The 18,520-nt window shown below is 41.5% G+C and overlaps 1 protein-coding gene across 5 annotated transcripts in view; it reads right to left on the bottom strand.

The window, feature by feature from the left end:
• The window catches only part of csmd3b (CUB and Sushi multiple domains 3b), a 471,159-nt gene that overhangs the window by 145,875 nt on the left and 306,764 nt on the right, over window positions 1–18,520 (bottom strand). For all 5 annotated transcript variants that reach the window (XM_049601964.1, XM_049601965.1, XM_049601966.1 and 2 more), the window contains exon 10: window positions 14,468–14,589. In XM_049601964.1, coding sequence (XP_049457921.1) covers window positions 14,468–14,589 — 122 coding nt within the window. The remainder of the gene's footprint in view (window positions 1–14,467; window positions 14,590–18,520) is intronic.

Raw genomic sequence — 18,520 nt, 5'->3', positions numbered from 1 at the left:
CTTTCACCTATGACCATATCAAAGACACGTTTCCTTTCTCACTACTTGACCAAAGGTGAATCTTTGGAATTTATTAATGCATCACACAGTGTGGTATAATTTCATCCAGTGTTACAAAGGAAGTAGGAAGACATGAGAAACACCTCCCGCACTGCACTCAAAGCTGGGTGAATCAGCTCACAGCTCAAAACTCTGATCGGGAATTATTAAACCAACACTTTCTGTTTCATCTAAGACCAGAGAGAAACACATTTGGCAGAGGAGAAGAGAGAAAAGGAGAGGGTGTTGAGGAAGAAGAGAGAGAAAAGAAAGATGGACAGAAAGGGGGAGGGTAGATAGAGAGAAAGAAGAAGATGGGAGGAAGAGGAGGAGACAACAAAGAGGAATGGGGTGGTAGTAATGAGCACATCTTTGATGCTAGCAATGTGCAGTGTTAGAATATTTCAAACTAGAATTCTGACTTGACCCTCAGGGGGAGACTGAAACCTCACTCTGCTGATCCGTCCTCCTATTCCTCTTTCCTTGTGAGGAATTTACAGATTTCCAGATTCAATATTCTGCTGGTCGACTTCAAAAACATCAAAACATCACACAGGTCTGAGTCTCCTCTATGCTGGCGTGTTAATGGTTAGCAAATTTACATGCACATCAATATCTTCTTATTTCTGGGCATCGGTTTTTGTAATCTGTATTTAAACATTCTGTTTGAGTCAGGCATGATAAATATAGTTTTTTTCTCTCTCTTTACTGTCTGCAATCTGGACAGCTGGGGACATGATACCACGTGTTGAAGTACAAACAGCTTATCCTCACTATGACCATTGAATTTATGAAGAAAGAAGGAACAAATGAAAACTGAGTACACAAAGCTGCAGCCATGCCTTTCCAATCACCTGCTGTTTAGCTGCTTATCTGTTGGCAGTGTTGCCTGATTTGCTTTTGTTCATGGGGTTAATTTTTATTTTTTTCACACCAAGACACTCAGTCAGTTCTTGATTTTGTTTGTGGAAGCAGAAGCAGACTTTCTGTATGAGATTAGGGCTATAAACGTTTGTGTAGTCTTGCATAGCTAGACCTATCAGCCCACTTTGTTTTAGTGTTGTGCCAGCGTCTGTGAAAGTTCTGGCTGAACCCATCATGATTCAACACAACGGGGAAAAAAAACCCAAAACACTCTGGGTTGTTTGTAATTCTTTAAATCAATCACAACTGTCTCAGTTGACACTAAGCCAAGGATGCAGCGATGGTGCCCTTGCAAAATGGTGTGAAGAGATCATGGAAGAGGAAGAGGATTCTGCCTGAAATAGGCAGCCAATGGCAGACTTATACGCACAGTTCACATCCTATGAGTCAGCCTACAGTTCAAGAATTTGTGCCAAAACTGTCTTTACAGTTCAGTTCACACAGCTGCACACAGAATACCAATATGTAGATTGATTCAAGTACTGTGGAACAAATTTCACTGGTGCAGGTTCCTCCTGGAAACTTTGAGCTGTACATCGTTAGCAACGGGTGCCAAGATTAGCACAACAAGCTGACTGGGTCAGTCACACTATGATGAGCACAAATGAAAAAACGGAGCTGGAAGATTCGCCTGCAAGATTCCGGTCAGATACAACTAAGGGTTAGAGAGAAATGTATAGAAAGAGGACGGTGTGCCGGCATTGCTCTGTTGTTATAGGATACATGGAAACATATTGAACATGCTAAAGCACATTCTACGGCATCACCCAGATGTGCTGATCACTGGGATAAGGAAAAACAAGCAGAACGGGATAAAACAATTTCCGCAGTAATTGGCATATAGCCAAGGTGGAACTAACTGTTAACACTCTCCTAACTCACAAGTTTACTTTTTAATTATTCTATTTATTTACAATTTCATAGCATAACAGATGCTTTTCAGTCTTATAGCCTGTTGTGACCTGTTGCCTTTTGGGAAAATGTCTGTTGGGTGTTTGCACAGTGTTAGACAAGAATAGAGAATAATATTACACAATACAAAACATATTTCTTGTTTTTATATTGAAAAAAGAGGACAGGAGTGTGTCTTTCTTTGATACTTGGACTACCGTCTGTTCAAAATACATCAAAAGAAACGTATGCCTACGCATTTGGGTTTTTTCCACCATACAAAACAGACACTGAACCATGGCTCCAGTGTACCATTAAACCCCTACATGAGATACAACAATAAATGCAGCCATGCCCATATAAAATCATGCAAGCTAGAGAGCACCAACACCACCATCACCTAATACAAAGATGAAGCAGTGATCTGCCCATTGCTCACAATGCTGACTCAGTCTTATCGGCATGTAAGGCAGATTGGATTAAAGCATCACCTACAAACCTGCAAAACTCGCTCTGGCAAGCGCACACACACACACACACACACACACACACACACACACACACAACAACTCAAACACACTGGCAGTCACACACACATTGTCACAAACACACACACACACACACACACAGAAACACACTCACTTACACAGACAGGTGCAGTTTTGTGGAGATTAATGTGTCTATTTCTGTGATTACATAGTCACCATTTTCACACTTATCACAATATTCCCATAAACCCAAAGCGGGCTTTCAACACAACAGCAAGCCTGGACATAAATAAGGTGCGCCAGTCTATGTAGAGAATATCTTTACATATTTTATCCAAAGGTGAGAGCAGATTCTGCATTTAAAGGGTTAATGGCTAGAAAGATTACAATAAATAGATCATGTTGCATTCTTTTACTGTTGAACTCATTAGAGTAGTTATGTATTCAGTATAGATGTTAAAAGTAATGTAAAGGTTGGATTTCATATTGATTTTAGCCTTTTGGATAAGATAATAATTTGAATAGAAAATATATGTATTTGTATGTTTTTCATGCCGTAAAACAGCAAACAGCCCTGCATTTCTTGAATTTCAGTAAACAGCACTTTGCTGGTGAGAAATAATGGTTCACATTAAGTCTCAGCAGTGAGTAGATGCTGTGCTACTACAGCTGCCATTCATCTGTGTGTCTGAAAAGAGAAACTTTGCCTTTTCTAGATGCTGAATGTTGTTACTTGGAATATATTCTGAACATGTAGTTGGGAGTAATTCAATGCTGTTTTTTTTTGGCCAGAGAGGTGAAAAATAAACAGTTGGCCAGTAATATGATAAAAAAAGAGCCTTGAAACAGGGTGATGGCAATGAAGGCATTAACAAATCAAAAAAATCTGCTGAATAAGTAAAATGAAAGGGGTACGCTTGCCACCATAGTTGGCATTACCAGTGTTAGACAGTGTTTGGGCATACACCAGATACACACAAATTGCATTCATGGCATTGCCCCCACCACTGTTTTGCATTAATCTTATAGAAATAAAACTCATTTACTTAATTTTCCTGTATCAGTGCCCATGTTCATTAAATACTCAAATTTGTAAAATACTAAGCTTACTAATATATAGTTGGACGACTACAATTACAACTGCATGCTTTAGCAGCACAGAACTCTGCTCAAAGCAAGCTGGGACCTTATGTGCAAGGCAACAATGATGGGCATATGCAACACGGGTAACTACGACCTGAATGTTGAGGAATGATCATCCTCAGGTACCCTGATGTGCCAGAGGGTCTGTTATAAAGAAAACATCTGAGAAGAGGCCAGGCACTGGCCTTTCCAGTGCCAGTCCCTCTTCACAATGCGTGACTGGTTCAACCCCGAGTGGTTCGCACACAAAGACATTACTTGAAACCTGACTAGTTAGAGTCTCGCTTGTGATCTTGTGATATTGTGGGAATCCAACTGCCGTGCAAGGTAAGTCCTCTGGCAGTGATTGCACCCTGTAAAAGAAGAGGGAGATGAAGAAAAGCAAGGAGCCACTGCCAAGTCTGAGCCAATGCCCAAAAGAAAAAAAAACTGTAGCAAGTTCATTAAAAAGAAAAAGGAGTGCTGCCACAGCCACAAAAACTTTTCTATTTGATGTAAGGGAAGGATCTAACAATGAAGATCAATGTAAGAGTTTTACAGATATTGAGGGTCATCAAGAAATATACTTTCTTGTAAAACACCCGAGTTTATTAACTGGTATGAAAATTATCTAATCATAGCACATAACCAGGGCCATCCCTCCCTAAACGCAGAACATGCGCTGTGCGTAGGGCCTCATCTTCCATGGGGGGCCACATTTTGCGCGAGGGGACGCATTTGCGCATATGCGCAATGGATGCGCACATGCGCTACCGTGAGGCGCGTGTAGAATCAGCTCGAGGAAGGAGAGAAGACACCTGACCGCCCATGCGTCACTGCAATGATTGACAGCACTCGACATCTGAACAATAAGAGGGGTGCGCTGGCAGGCACTTGCAGAGCTGTAGCAGGTGAAGAGTTGTCGACATGTCGTCCAAAAGAGCCTCAGGAGTGTGTGCGTGGACGTGAGGGCCGGCAGGCTCCACGGAGGGGGAGACCCGAGCCTCGGGGGTATGTGCGGGGCCGGGAGGTTGGATGCTCCCAGAGAGGGGAGAGGGAGAAATATAGCTAAATAAGATGAAAATAGAAAAGAATGTCTCTGTATTTTATTTCTGTTTTCAGTGTTAAGGTGGGAGAGGCGGAGGGCTGAGGGAGATCGGACACCTCCAGAGAGGGGAGAGGGAGAAATATAACAAAATAAGATTAAATAGGAAAAACCTGTCTCCCTCTTTTATTTTATTTCCAGTGTTTAATCAAGGGTGGGGGATTGAGGTGGTGGAAGTTACTTTCTTTTGATGAGTAATTGATGGCTATTTGTGACTCAGATTTGTTTATTTATTTATTTATTTATTTCAGTTTGAAGTTATTTTTATTTAATATTTATTTATTTATTTCAGGTTGAATTTTTTATTTTATTTGACTCATACAGCCAAACTACTGTATCTACAGTACATTTGTTATTGCCAATAAAGGTTGTCAAGTTAAATGGCAAGTTGTTGTACGGTCATTTTGTACCTATGATACATTTGAGATGGGGGCCTCCAAATAAAATTTCGCTTAGGGCCCCAATTTGGTCAGGGGCAGCCCTGCACATAACATGTGATGGAAACTGCCAGGAACAATGGTTATTGGTGGCTCAGTTAGTTGGATATGTAATGAAAACCATCCAGCCGTCTTTGTTGCTATGGCAGGAAAGAGAGCAGACCTGTTTGTCCATACAGTGTATGAAGACAGAGCAGGCCTGTGTGTTCTGATGACAGAAACTGGCCCATCTATCTCCTTGTATCCGTCCTTTACAGAACACCCTAATGTCACATCAGCACTGTTCACACAGCATTAAACACAGCTGGGATATAACTACATTACACTCTGCTCATGTGTCTAGTTGTGTGTGTGTGTGTGTGTGTGTGTGTGTGTGTGTGTGTCTAAGAATGTGAACGCTGCACTGAAGTCAACTAAGATAGGAACCTCATTACTGACAGTGTGTGGGTTAGTGTTTATGTGCGCGTTCTGTATCTCTCTCAGTCTTGTGTATGTGAGTGTGCGATAGATGAAACTAAGCACTCTACATATTTTCCCTCTCCTCTAATAGGTTGGTGTTCATAGAAACATCCATCTTTCTCCCTCTCTCCCTCCATCCTCTCTCTATTTTCCCCCTCTCTTGCTGTCACCCTCTCTGTCTCTCTCTTTCTAATTGGCTGCTGCATTCCTTCTTTCCATCCATCTATGGCTTCTAGCCAATGAGGCGATAGAATTGGATTTCTGCTTGATAAAGCACTTCCTTTGGTTGTCGTGGAGACAATGAGGTGGGGGAGGCTCCTCCCTACCCATACCATAATAAGATCTAGGGATACCTTGAAGATACAGTTACTGCAGGAATATCTTAAACACCTGGTGAGCCGAGGCAGTGATGCAAAGAGGGCACAGACAGGGCCGGGGAATAATAGATTGTCTGTGACAGTATTACAGTAAACCCTCTGCCACCCGCTCCCCTTGTACATGCTCTTGCCTGGATGGTATAAATTGCATCATTGGAAGAAGACCTGGGCTTAAGCTGATGAAGACTGATGACTGAGGCCCAGTGGAACTTAGTGTTTTTTTCCCTTACTTCTGTTTCATTGAGCTGAATCCACCAGGTGCCCGTTTTTGAGATACCAACTTGGCACAGGAACCTGTGGCAAAGGCAATGTATGCCTTTTACTGTTGCTATGCAACTACTGCACTGAAAAATGCCTGTGAATCACAGGGCTCTTTTGCTTAGTGTTAAACACATCTTAACCTGAGTCCTGAAAAGTGCTGTTTGTCATGCCAAGAAGATGCAGAAGCGCGCAATTTTAATGACTTACAACAAGAAAAAAGGAGCTGGTACAGTAATTTTGTTTTTGTCTTGTGATTTCTGCCTCGTGGCTTCAGTGTGTGTCTGATTTCTGTTCGGCAAGAGGGCATTTCTATACCCAGTTACTGTAAATTAGTACAAAGAAAGCCTACCCAGCAATGTAACTTCCCCTTCTCACTGAGCGCCCTTGCATTCTTTGGTGTCTGTCATAGTGGATTTAACTAAACATGCAGCATGGCAGCTCTGCAGTTGTCATCTTACAGTATATCCATGATTTATGCATTACACTGTGCATGCGAATGCATATGAAGTAACGCAAAGCCAGTTCATACCTAATGCTGTCAATTTATATAACAGAGCATTTACATGTTCTAATATAGCTGTGTTCAGTCAACTTAACAACAGCTGACACATACAGTAGACATGAAGTTGCAACAAATATCACCTTATCTTACGCATCATAAACAGATGATAGAAAGAAAGTGCTTTGACTCATTGATATCATAGAAGACATAAACAAAAGAAGAAACTAAATGATGGGGGAAATGAAGAAAAGATAATAGTACAGTGAGATCTGTTTTCTGAGATGAGGTAGGAGAAAAGAAGAGAAAAGAGAGAAGTACAGTAATGGCCATCTCGTCATGCCATCCCCAAGGTTAAATGAGAACAGGAGAGAATGAATTGGCTCTAAAGGCTCATTCTGCCAAAACTAAATGAAGCAATAACATCAGAGAGCTATAGAACCCCATTAACACTTAACCTGAGAGAGAGGGGGAGCAAAGGGGTGGGAAGACAGAGGGGGAATGAGGGAATGGGGCTGACAGAGAAAGAAAGAGATGAAGAGAAGAGAGTAGGGCTGTAACACTTTGTGTATATGTGCCAGACGGTCACAACAGGGGGTCACGGTTCGGTGCACCCAGAGTAAATGGTATGTAGTTTGCTGGGTGTGCTGCGGTTCAGGAGCATGAGTCACATTTTTAGCATCATATGTTGAAGTTAACACAACAAGCAGATTGACATGGGAGTCAGCCACACTATGACATGTGCAAATGAAATGTCAAAGCTGGAAGACCTGCCTGCTGCTCCTTATTTGGTTTGTCAATTGAATATGCTGATGCACATTTAGTGGCATCATCCACTCATCAATCACTCTTTAAAACCCAGATCTGAAACAAGAATTAAAATTAAGACAAACTATCATCGACAAATTACTTTTTTTTTTTTTGCATGTGACCCAACGCATACCCAACCTGCTGCAGGACTCTGGGCCAAGGGTAACAAATGCTAACACTCTTACTAACGCCCAAGTTTTAGTTTTTATTCTTCTTCTTTCTTTTTATTATGCTTCTCAGTTTTCAAGCCAGGTTTGACCTACTACTATTTGGGCATGTTTGTTCAGTGTAATAGAGAAGGGTTTGAAATGTTGCTTATTTTTATGATCAAAAGGGTTTACCAAAGTTGGCAGTGGGCAAAATGCTCTCAGTCCCTCCCAAGAGGATTGAGTCTGTCTATGACAATTCAACTACTGTCTTTTTGAAATAAATGAAAAGAAATATATCTGTATGAATTTGTTGTTTTCCCTGACGCTCCAAACCTTGACTCCTGAACCAGGGTATGAACTTAAGGCCCAATCCCAATACCCTCCCTTGTCCACTACCCCTTAGCCCTTGGCCCTACTCCTAGCCCTTGCCCACTACCCCTTAGCCCTTGGCCCTACTCCTAGCCCTTGCCCACTATCCCTTAGCCCTTGGCCCTACTCCTAGCCCTTGCCCACTACCCCTGGCCCTCAAAATGGAGCAACGAGGGGTAGGGGTAGAAATCTTTCCCTAGGAATTGGGACACCATTCACTACGTCACCGCGTTGGTTACATTCACGCATATGTAACTATTTTAAACAGGAAGCTGCAAGCCATCTACATTTCCAACCGGCATCTTCAATGGAGTCTCATTCATCCTACCAGTTGCGTTTGCTGCATTCGTCATGCTTCGTTTGATGAACGACAGACGACAAGGGACTTCTGCTAGCTAGCTAACCAGCAAACATTACGAGGCAGCATAGTTATACTAGCTGGCGTGTTATCGTAATGTGAAAAGTCCGACAATTTTGCAGAACAGGACAGATGACAGATAGTGCGAGCTAGATAGCTAGCTAACAAGCAACCTGATGACGGTAACGTTAGCTATGTATGAACTTTTTTCCCCGTCTCTTGCTCAGTGGTAGCCATGCCGATGTCTACCCCTGGCAAGTCAGCATCTGAAATCCCTCGCTCCAAAGGGCTAGTTTCTTACCCACTACCACTCGTTATGCCCCCTACCCCTACACGCAAAAAGGAATTGGGACACCACTACCGCTCACGGGAACGTGCAAAAATGTAGGGGGAGGGCCAAGGGGTAGGGCTAAGGGGGGTATTGGGACGGGCTCTAAGTGTGACTTCTGTGTACTATTACACCCCTAAAAGAAAGGGTTTGCTCCAGAAACCCCGTGTCTCTTTACCTCCAGCATGTGAGAAGGAGACAGTGAGAAATGTAGAATATGTGTGAGAATGGGTGCAACAGAGAGAGCGATATGAGTGCCCTCCTCCCTCTCCTTATTCTCTCTCCCTCCATAGTAATTTGATGGTTTCAGGCGAGCTCTTTAATGAAGAATCTGGGTAATTCTGAGGACACTGCCTCTGGGAGTGAGGGAGGAGGAGGAGGGAAGGGCAGTGTAAAAAAAAAAAGTGAAAAAAGAAGGATGAGACAAGGGGAATGAGAGAAAGGGAGTAAAGGATGAAACAGGGAGAGACGTGTACAAGCAATAAAAAAGCAATGTTCTGCTAGTGGGAGAAGCAGGCTCAGTTGGGACGATTCCTCTACTCTAAATGTGTCGTGGCGCTTCCCCCTCTTCAGCCTCAGACTCTCTGTCCTCCGAGTCCCAGTGTGTGTTTATGTATCTTGTTGCCTTCGCTCCTCAGGAGATCAACCGACCACTCACCTGCCTACTAAACTGCCCCTCATTCCCTCATCAGCCTCCTAACTGAGGACAGCTTTTTAGTGCCAGTATGCTGGATCATCAGTGCTCCCGCTCTATTCTCGCCTGTTACCTGTTGTTTACCTGCCAATTCCCCGCTGTTTGTTTGCCTCCGCCACCTGCCCATTATCAGCCTTTTTTTAAACTAGTAAATCACCTTTGACTCCATTAGATGTGTGTCTGAATCTCCCATTTCCTGTTGCAACTACTCACTTGAGCCATGACAGAATGTGAATTCCTAAACCATCAGGAACTTACAAATTTTCCTCAACACTAACGGTGAGCAAAGTCTTTAACTGAAGGTGACAAATGTCTCTAAACCAAAACATGTAATTTTGCAACCTTGAAATTAATAATTACGAAGTCAACATTGTGATTAATGGTAACGCCATTTGATTTATTTTCCAATATATTAAAAGCCTCCCTGGTATTTGATCCCCCTTTTTCATTTAATGAATGTGTACTGAAGTATACGATATTGGTAAGAATAGCTCTTCTTGGAATAATAATACTTGGCATGCTCCTTTAAATCATAATGCACGTCACTGAAGAATTTAAACTTTAAAAATGTATTCCTTTTGAAAAGTATATATTTGAATTGATTGATTAATGCCATTGGCTTCACCAACTTTAAAGCATCTTCATTTAAATCCACTGGAAAGAAATGACACTTATCTGAAGGCAGTAAGACAAGTCTGACAGCACTAAAGATGTGAATCCATGAGCGAGTTCTAGATTTACATATTGAGATTTTGAGTTTCTTTATGATATGATTAATATGAATGCTCTCTCATGTGCGTCTTCACAGGTGTCCCGCATGAATAAAACAACTTGCCAAGACAGATGAAAAATGAATGAAGATAGGAAATGATTTGGAGTTATACTAAATGATTTGTCACTCTTTGTCATGCTCATCCCTTTCTCGTGCTTTCTTACTTCATCTGGCTCTTTGAGAGCCTCCATTCCTCTGTCTTACACAATTTCTATGAGTGTCGAACTGATGAATGTGACCACAGTTTCCAGTTGTTTTCAGGTCAGCTGGAGTTTATTTTGTTTAAGATTACTTTTTAGGTAATTTGTGTGCAAAATGGTTTAGTGGAACCCTGCACTCGGAGCTGTCTTCAAACACAGCTAAGCCAAATGGGTGACTGCTCATGCAGATGGGGCACCAACGTATACTACTACTTATGTCTTTCCCCAAGGAAGGGAAATCAGGGTTTCAGTAAAGTGAAGGAAGAAAGACAGAAAAGGGAAAGCATGCAAACTAACTTTGTAGAATAAAATAACATTTTGAATCATGAATCCAGAGAGAGAGTGCAGGGGGCCTAGGACTGGTGCTTCTCCCCTGTTGACACAACGAACCAGTGGTCAGCCACTGGTCAATGTCTGGCCGTCTGTGAGCATTTGTTGCTCTAGTTTTTGCGGTGTCCTATATTGTTGTCACTAGTTGGACCTTGTTAGCTGTTTATTGGTCGATTCAGCATGTTGTATCAGCGTCGGACCTGACTGAGCCAGTCGGTGAGAGAAATCCCTCTGATTGGCAGTTTGGCCACATGCACGAGGTCAGAAAGCAAACAAACAACTGAAGTCAAGAGGGCATGAAGTCAAAACTAACGTTTTATATCAGGCAAGATTTATTTTGTAGCCACTGAGCTCTTCAGCAGTAACGGTTCACTAGCACACGCTAAATATCCTTTGTTCTTCCAATATCGGGTTGTGTTGTTAATGTGCTAACTAGTTAATTAGCATCTTGAATCCATCCTGTCAGTCTCCCAGTTTTCCCTTTTGAATGACGAACACAGACTACCACCATCTGCTGGTATGCAGAGATATATCCTCTCACACGGACACAAATTGCAAGTGCTAGTTGGCCATTGACCCCAGTCTTTGCGGTGTGTTCAAGCACAACTTTCTGGCCGAGTTACAAGAGATGTGAGGCGACACAACAGTCGGCCTTCATTGCCACTAGTTCTTTGATGTCGGTTTGGTGTTTCTAGGCCTTACAAGAGAAAGGGGGATGACGGGCCAGACTTGATTCAGGGACGGTTTGATTTATGTGGTATGTGGCTTAGCCCTTAGGGCACTGCTGCTGTGTTTGCTCTAAATGCATGTTTATCCACTTCAGGTCAGGTGCTGTGCAAATTTACAGACCCTTGAAGATCTCAAGTTTGATGTAGTGTCGTACTTGGTACATGACATATTGTATATATGATGTAGTGTGATAAAAGACATGGATATGATTCAGTGTGGTGTATGACATATGTGGTGCAGTATGGTGCATGACATGTACATGTAATAAAAAGGGGCATAACAGCACATGATGGGGTTAAGATAAGGGGCCATAAAATTGACTTGATGTAGCTTCGGGTGATCTGTTCCTCATTCAGCTCAGCGTCTTTGGCAATATCCATAATCATACATATACATTAATTTTCAACTTCTTACACACACACACACACACACACACACACACACACACACACACACACACACACACCCCACAGGGTGCAGCAGGGCATTAGTATTATAGCCTTAAACAGTCACATACACAGTGTAGCCTTCAACAGAGAATGTATTGCTCTAGGCCATAAACCAGAGGCCTTGGGCTGTGACAGGGAGAGCTGTGTGAGAGTAGGGGGGTAAGAGAGAGACAAAGGTTTTGAGCAGGAGCAAAGAGCGAACGTGTGTGCGTGTGTGTGTGTGCGCGCATGTATTTGTGAGGGTGCTAAAAGAAGAACTGTGTGCATCTGAGTACACATGTATGTTACAGTGTATCTGTGTGCGTGAGTGTCTGCGCATATGTGTATGTCTGTCCCTATGGTGCTGACGCAGGTGTTGCCATTGACGACAGAGCGGTCACCACAGTGACCCTGAGAGGAATAAGGACGTGTCTCCTGAATACCAATTGGATTTCTCCTGGGACATAAAGCAACCAATCACGGCCATCCATCTAACCTCCAGCCTATCGTCTGCACCTTTGTAGGATTAACCAATCACACAGAATTAGACACTGATATGCTCTGACTAGCATATAATTTACAGTGCCTCCTACATGAATAATCATCAACACATTTCACTTATGTAAAAATGCTGCTAAACTAACTTTGTAAATGGCTGTAAGGACTGCAGACAACAACGGTACTCACTGCAGCATACCGTATATCCAACACACTTTTTACAATAAGGTGAACTTTAAAGCTACAGTTGGATATTATTGTGATAAAAATTTTTTTGTAAAATTTACTGAAACTGTCACTTTATTCCGTGGTGCACCATAAACAACCAATCAGAGCCTCTAACAAAGCAGTCAATCCTGTCAACAGCTGCTCATGAACTGTGGTCAAATTGTCAAACTAGGCAGTGCTGATGAAATCTGAAGATTTTGTTACTGCCTTGCCTATTTCTCACCTCAAATGTTCTCAGAAACATATTTGCATATGTGCTGTTTAACTGTAAAATGAGGAAGTTAGTGACCTAGCTGCCTTATTGGAAATAGCTTAGTGATCACCAAACTCTGCCCACAGTGCACCAACGTTCTCATTTTACAGCTAAACAGTACACTAAAATATGTTTCTGAAAACATTTAAGGAGATAAATAGGTAATCCCAACCTGTTCTCATCCCCACTTGCTTCCCATATTGCTGCTTGGTCAGTGTCATTCGCATTTACATATTACATGCTAGGTATCCTCCTGTGTTTGCTGTTGACATTCCGGGACGGTGTGTTATTTTAAGCCATGCAGCAAAGCATGTGGTTAGGTTTTGGCACTTAAAGCACGTGTTAAGGTTTAGAAAATATTCATACAGGAGGCAAACCTTGGCCTCACAGGTGAAAGTCCTGGGTTGTTGGACCCATCTACCGCTCCTCTCACCCACCATAGAGGAACTTTCCAGCTCCCTAAATTACATTGTTACTGGCAGCATTTCGAACTAACGCCATCCAGCAGGGTATCATACAGCAGCAATCTGGATTCGTAGTTGATCACTGCTGCCTCGTCTGACAGTTTGACCACAGTTTGCAAACAGTGATTGACAGCTGCGTTCGAGAATCTTCGGCTTTGATTGGTTATTTTTGTTCGAGTGTAGTAATATTATTAGAAGCGCTACAAGGCAGTAGAGTAGACAGAGGTATATGATTTTCTTTACAGATTATCTGTCTTATTTACTGCTGTGTGAATATAGTGACAGTTCTAGCAAACATGACAAAAGGTGACTGTTTAATTTTTTTTTTTTTTATATATGATAAGCACTCCCTACTTTTGCTCTGCCAATGCTGCTGTTGTTTCCACTTCCACTCCATCATTCACCTGCAAGTGCTTTTTTGATGAAGTGCTTCATGTGGGTTTTCCTTCTATGACGACAATAACTTGACATCAACCTAAGATAGGTAGCTAACACAACTCTACACTAACCAAGGGCTGAGGAGGCTAACAACAAGCTTATAAGGCAGATGGTAAAAAGCACAACACTCACCAGCAACATTCAGTGCCCAGCTGATCTGTTCCCACAAATGGGCTTTTCTGTCTTTGTTGTAAAAGTTTCTTACTAACATCATACAGCTCAGGGAAGACAGAAACGAAGCAACAGTGACACTTTTCTAAAAGGTTCTGGGATTTTTTTTTAACTAGAAGCGCTTGGAGTGGTGGCACATAAAAGACACTGGGCACTTTGCCTTTTGTCTAGGCTCCCGCATACACTCTCTCCTCACTGGGTACAATTAAAAGAACACATTGGTGCTCTGAGAAAAAAAACAAAAAACAAAAAAAAAAACACTATGTGGACATGGCCTACTTGCAAAATCCAAATATGTATGGATTCATATAACAATAATTGCATTCCACATGTGTTAGTTGATTGATATTGTTTTATAATTAAGTACTTTTACAATACAATTAACAGTTTTTATTTATTTATTTTTTTTACAAATTAGCACCAGGGTTTAGGCATACAGTATTTTACATATGAATATATTGATTTGTGAATTAGATTTACTCCTGCATGTGTTTGAGTGGGTATGGCAAACATGTATAAATCACAGACAAGCATAATCTGTGTTTTGTTCCAAAATGATTAAGAGCAACATGTTAACAACAATTTGAATTTGAGAGTTCAATTGATGGACAGAGAGACAAAGAGTGAGAGACAAAAGGAGATTTACCTTATTGGGATTTGAAGCAGTAATTATCCACACACACTGAGCGTTGCTCTCATACTGAATTGGGAAGTTCGGAGATGTGAAGGTTCCTGACGGCCCTTGAAGATTACTGCCACATGTCTTCACTGTGAACAGAGATAAAAGAACATAATGTCATTGTTTTGAGTGGCAACTGTAGAATTTGCAGTGGTATAAGCATCAACAGTTGTGTACTGCTGAGTTACAGCACAACAGAGAGACAATTACCTGCATAATTAAGCCATTAGGTTTATGTTTAGCTGCAGACTCTCAGAACACATCCATCAGCAAAATCTAGCACGTGTGGATCAAAATAGCGGTGTAGTAAAAACAACTATAAGTGACACTAATACAATTTCAAGAGTGTGATGACAGACAAGGAAAAGAAGAGAAGGGAGAATTCTTAAGTGCGGACTAGAACAGAAAGAGAAGCAGAAGGTCAGAAAGATGTTATTGATACTGTCAGCGACGTCTCCCTCGATAGAAGTACTTAATTGGAAGCTATTGGCTGTGAAATACCACAGGATTAGCTAGTATTGACTGATAGAGACACTCACCAGCAATTTACTCTCAAAATCTATTGAAAGTCAACAACTTCCAACTTCTAGCTGGGTAAGAATTACATTCCATCTTAAAAAGACATAAAAACAAAAATGCAGCTTGGGACTACGCACATCTAACATTCAGGCACGGTGCTACAATTGGACTAGGGGTGCTTTAGCCACATCACAAATCTGCAAAGGCCTCTCAGACCTCTCAAGCATTTTAGAATTTCCAAATAATAAAATATATAACAAGAGACAACCAGTCAATCCAAAGGCTGGCTCGTCAATCTAAGTCATGTTAAGTTTAGACATGCCAACATAGTCTTACTGGCTTGCTTTAGTTGCGAAGTAAAAATAAACTTCGGTGTTGGGAAATACAACATCAAGGCAATGAATAAAGGGGAGGAGTGGCGTGAGATGGTGACATGTCAGAATTTAATGTAAGAAAGCCGAGCAAATTCTGATTCTGAACACTTATGCAAGAATGAAAAAACTTTGTCGAAATAAAAGTGTTATGTGGTTCATTCAAATTTCAAGGACTTTTATGTTCTTTATTTAAAAAAAGGGGCTGTTTTCAAGGCTTTTCAGTGCTTGATTTTTTTCCCTAAAGCACTTTAAGCACCTTGTGTGAACCCCGTAAAAGTCTCTATGTGAATCCATAGAAGCATATTAACCTACTGTGTGTCAAAACAAATTCATACAAACTCACCAACACTAACTCTGAAGCTACACTCAGTGGGGTGTTGAAAATGACACATGCTAGTTGTTCGATAAACCAACCAAGCCTTTATTAGGCTGTGTGCTCTGACTGGATGTGATAGAGAACCTGCTTGTCTGTCCTTGGGTCGTCCTGTTAGAGTTGGGAGGTAATTTTCTGGTTGGTTTGAAGCGGTGTTTGTTCCTTAATTAGTTTGTTCAGCGGTAGGCCGCGGGAACACGTACAGTTAACAACGGCACACACAAACCCACACGCACACACACACACACACACACACACACACACACACACAAAAAACAAAACAAAAGCATGAATGTTTATATGGCCACATTTTACAAACAGGCACATGTGCACATGCAGTGACACATACATTGACATGTGCTGTGCATCCAAGAAAAACTTAACGCGGCAAAATAATAGGCTTGCAAGCACACGCAATTCGCGGTGTCACAGCAGGTTTATGTGTGGCAAAACTCCCGGGACGTGCATCCGAAAAACACACATTCTCACCGTGCAAACTCAGTTCACAAAATAAAAATGCACCCACACAAACACACCTCTGTGACTTGGTGGTGAGAATGAAGGCAAGGGGCAAGTAAAAAAATCATACCACAGTGTGTTTGTGTTTCTTTGTGTGTGTAATGGGGTGTGTCCGTGAGGTGCTGTAAGAGAGTGTCAGAACAAGTACAAGATCCCTTAGAGACAACCCTATATCTCTCTAGTCTGTCTCTCTGTCTGTGTCTCTGTGTTTTCCTGTCTCCCTGTCTTCTGGATCTCTGCCTGAGTTCCCCCTGACTGAACCCGCTTGATGCTTGTTTCTCTAATTCTCAATGCATCTTCAGTTGACCTTCTCTTGTGTTCAGCTCACTGCAATTTATAAACTGATAGATACACAGAGATGAGATGTGTGTATGCGTGTGTGTTTGAGTTGCACATGAGAAATGACCTATCTGCATGTCTCAAAGTGTGTGTATGTGTGTCTATGTGAAAGGGTGCGTATGTGTGTGCGTTGACAGCTCAATCAGCGTGGCCTGAACGAATGGCCATCCCATCACTGTGCCAACAGCAGAATGGGCACGGTGTTGCTATAGCGATAGCGCGGAGAGAGTTATCACCAGAATTACCAGAGGAGCTAACATCCCATAATTTATATTAAACTCCACCCTTCTCTCTGCGGCTCCCTGCATCTATCCGTCTGTCTCTGTCTTTCTCTCTGCACCTTTTTTTCACGGTGTCTCGCTCCCTGTAACAGGAAGTGTATGTAGTTCATGATTTACAGTGCACTTCATCATTTACTCTTAGTGTCTGTCTATCTCTCCTTCTCTCTATTTTTCTTCCTGCCCATTATGCTTGTGTCTTCTGTATGTTTTACTCATCAGAGTAATATTGACTAAGCACAATTTTACGTGCCAACTTGAGCTTTATCATTTTATCTGACTTTATAATGCTTTCGAATTTAAAGTTGAAGTTTTGTACCTTTTAGCTCACCACATTTAGCTGACCACTGTAGCTACTAGCTCCTTTGCTGGTAAAGACTTTAGGTACAAACATCACTTTATAAAATTTCGTACATATCCTTCTGAGACCCTGTGTCCTCACATGAGTACATCACAGTTTGGGTTTACTTGAGCTTATACTTCATTCTATTTAACTTAGACCTGTTGTCCTCATTCATGGACACTTTTGCCAAGTCAACCTGCAGCCGATCCCAACACAAAAGTGGACAAGGTCCAATAACCTGATCACATTTTAGGGTTGAAACTTGTTTATTCATGAATTTGTAGTTTGATAAGCCAACACATTTGATCAATTTTAGCAACAGGAACAAACTAAGACACTGTTAATTAGGAAGTACTCCTTTGAAGACATGGGGTCTTTATTATGGTCTCACTTGAGGACACTGGGACTTAATTATCATTAACAATGTTTACTTTTTTATAGTCATTTGGTCCTACTGATCCCGAAATAGCTAGGAGAAACTGGAAAGGTATACCAAACAAAAGTATAGGTCTCAGGAAAATATTATGTGTATATAGAGTACACACAGTATATGTATAATGATCTAAAATCGGTATGAAAAATGCTTATGTTGATGCTTTAATTATATTATATTATTATTTATACTTCTGTACTTCTACAAAAAGGTATACTATGCAGGAATTGTTGGCTCCTGTTTGTTAGCAGTGAAAGTGGAAGCCAACCTCCGATTCACAAGCTTTGTCCGTTTGGTGTTTTGCCTCACTATACTTTTTCTGCATTTTTTCAGCACTGTGTCTGCCTTTTTTGTAGGTGTGCTGCTTACGGTCTGACACCTGGTAGCTACCTTTTTATAAAGTCCCAATCTCACTTGAGTGCTCTCTCCAGGAACATTCCAAGCACAGCAAAATAAGTAATGAATTACAAATAGTAAGGTGGTCATTATTACGAAATGAACCCTACTAGGGTTCGAAAGGGTCTTAAATCAACCTAAACAGGTACATTTTGTAACAACATCCCACTTGCCGTATGTATCCCACTTTCTACACGGCTACTTACTAAGAAAAACAATACTTTGACACAAAATATTTCTTTAAAAAGGATTTATTGCTTCTGCTCAATGTCTATGATGTTAACTATGCCCATAGCAATGTTCTGTTATTCATAAGAACAGTCTGCTCTTCAAAACCAATGACCAATCAGAACTGAGTATTTGATAAAGCTGTGTAATAAGAAGACAATACAGACAGAGGGCAGAGTCTCTGCAGAAAAATATACCACCATACACTTCTAGTGGGT

The sequence above is a fragment of the Epinephelus fuscoguttatus genome, linkage group LG17 (assembly GCF_011397635.1).
Source record: "Epinephelus fuscoguttatus linkage group LG17, E.fuscoguttatus.final_Chr_v1".
In the NCBI taxonomy this organism is placed as follows: domain Eukaryota; kingdom Metazoa; phylum Chordata; class Actinopteri; order Perciformes; family Serranidae; genus Epinephelus; species Epinephelus fuscoguttatus.
Note: the sequence above shows the minus strand (reverse complement) of the source record. Positions and strands in the feature narration are given on the sequence as shown.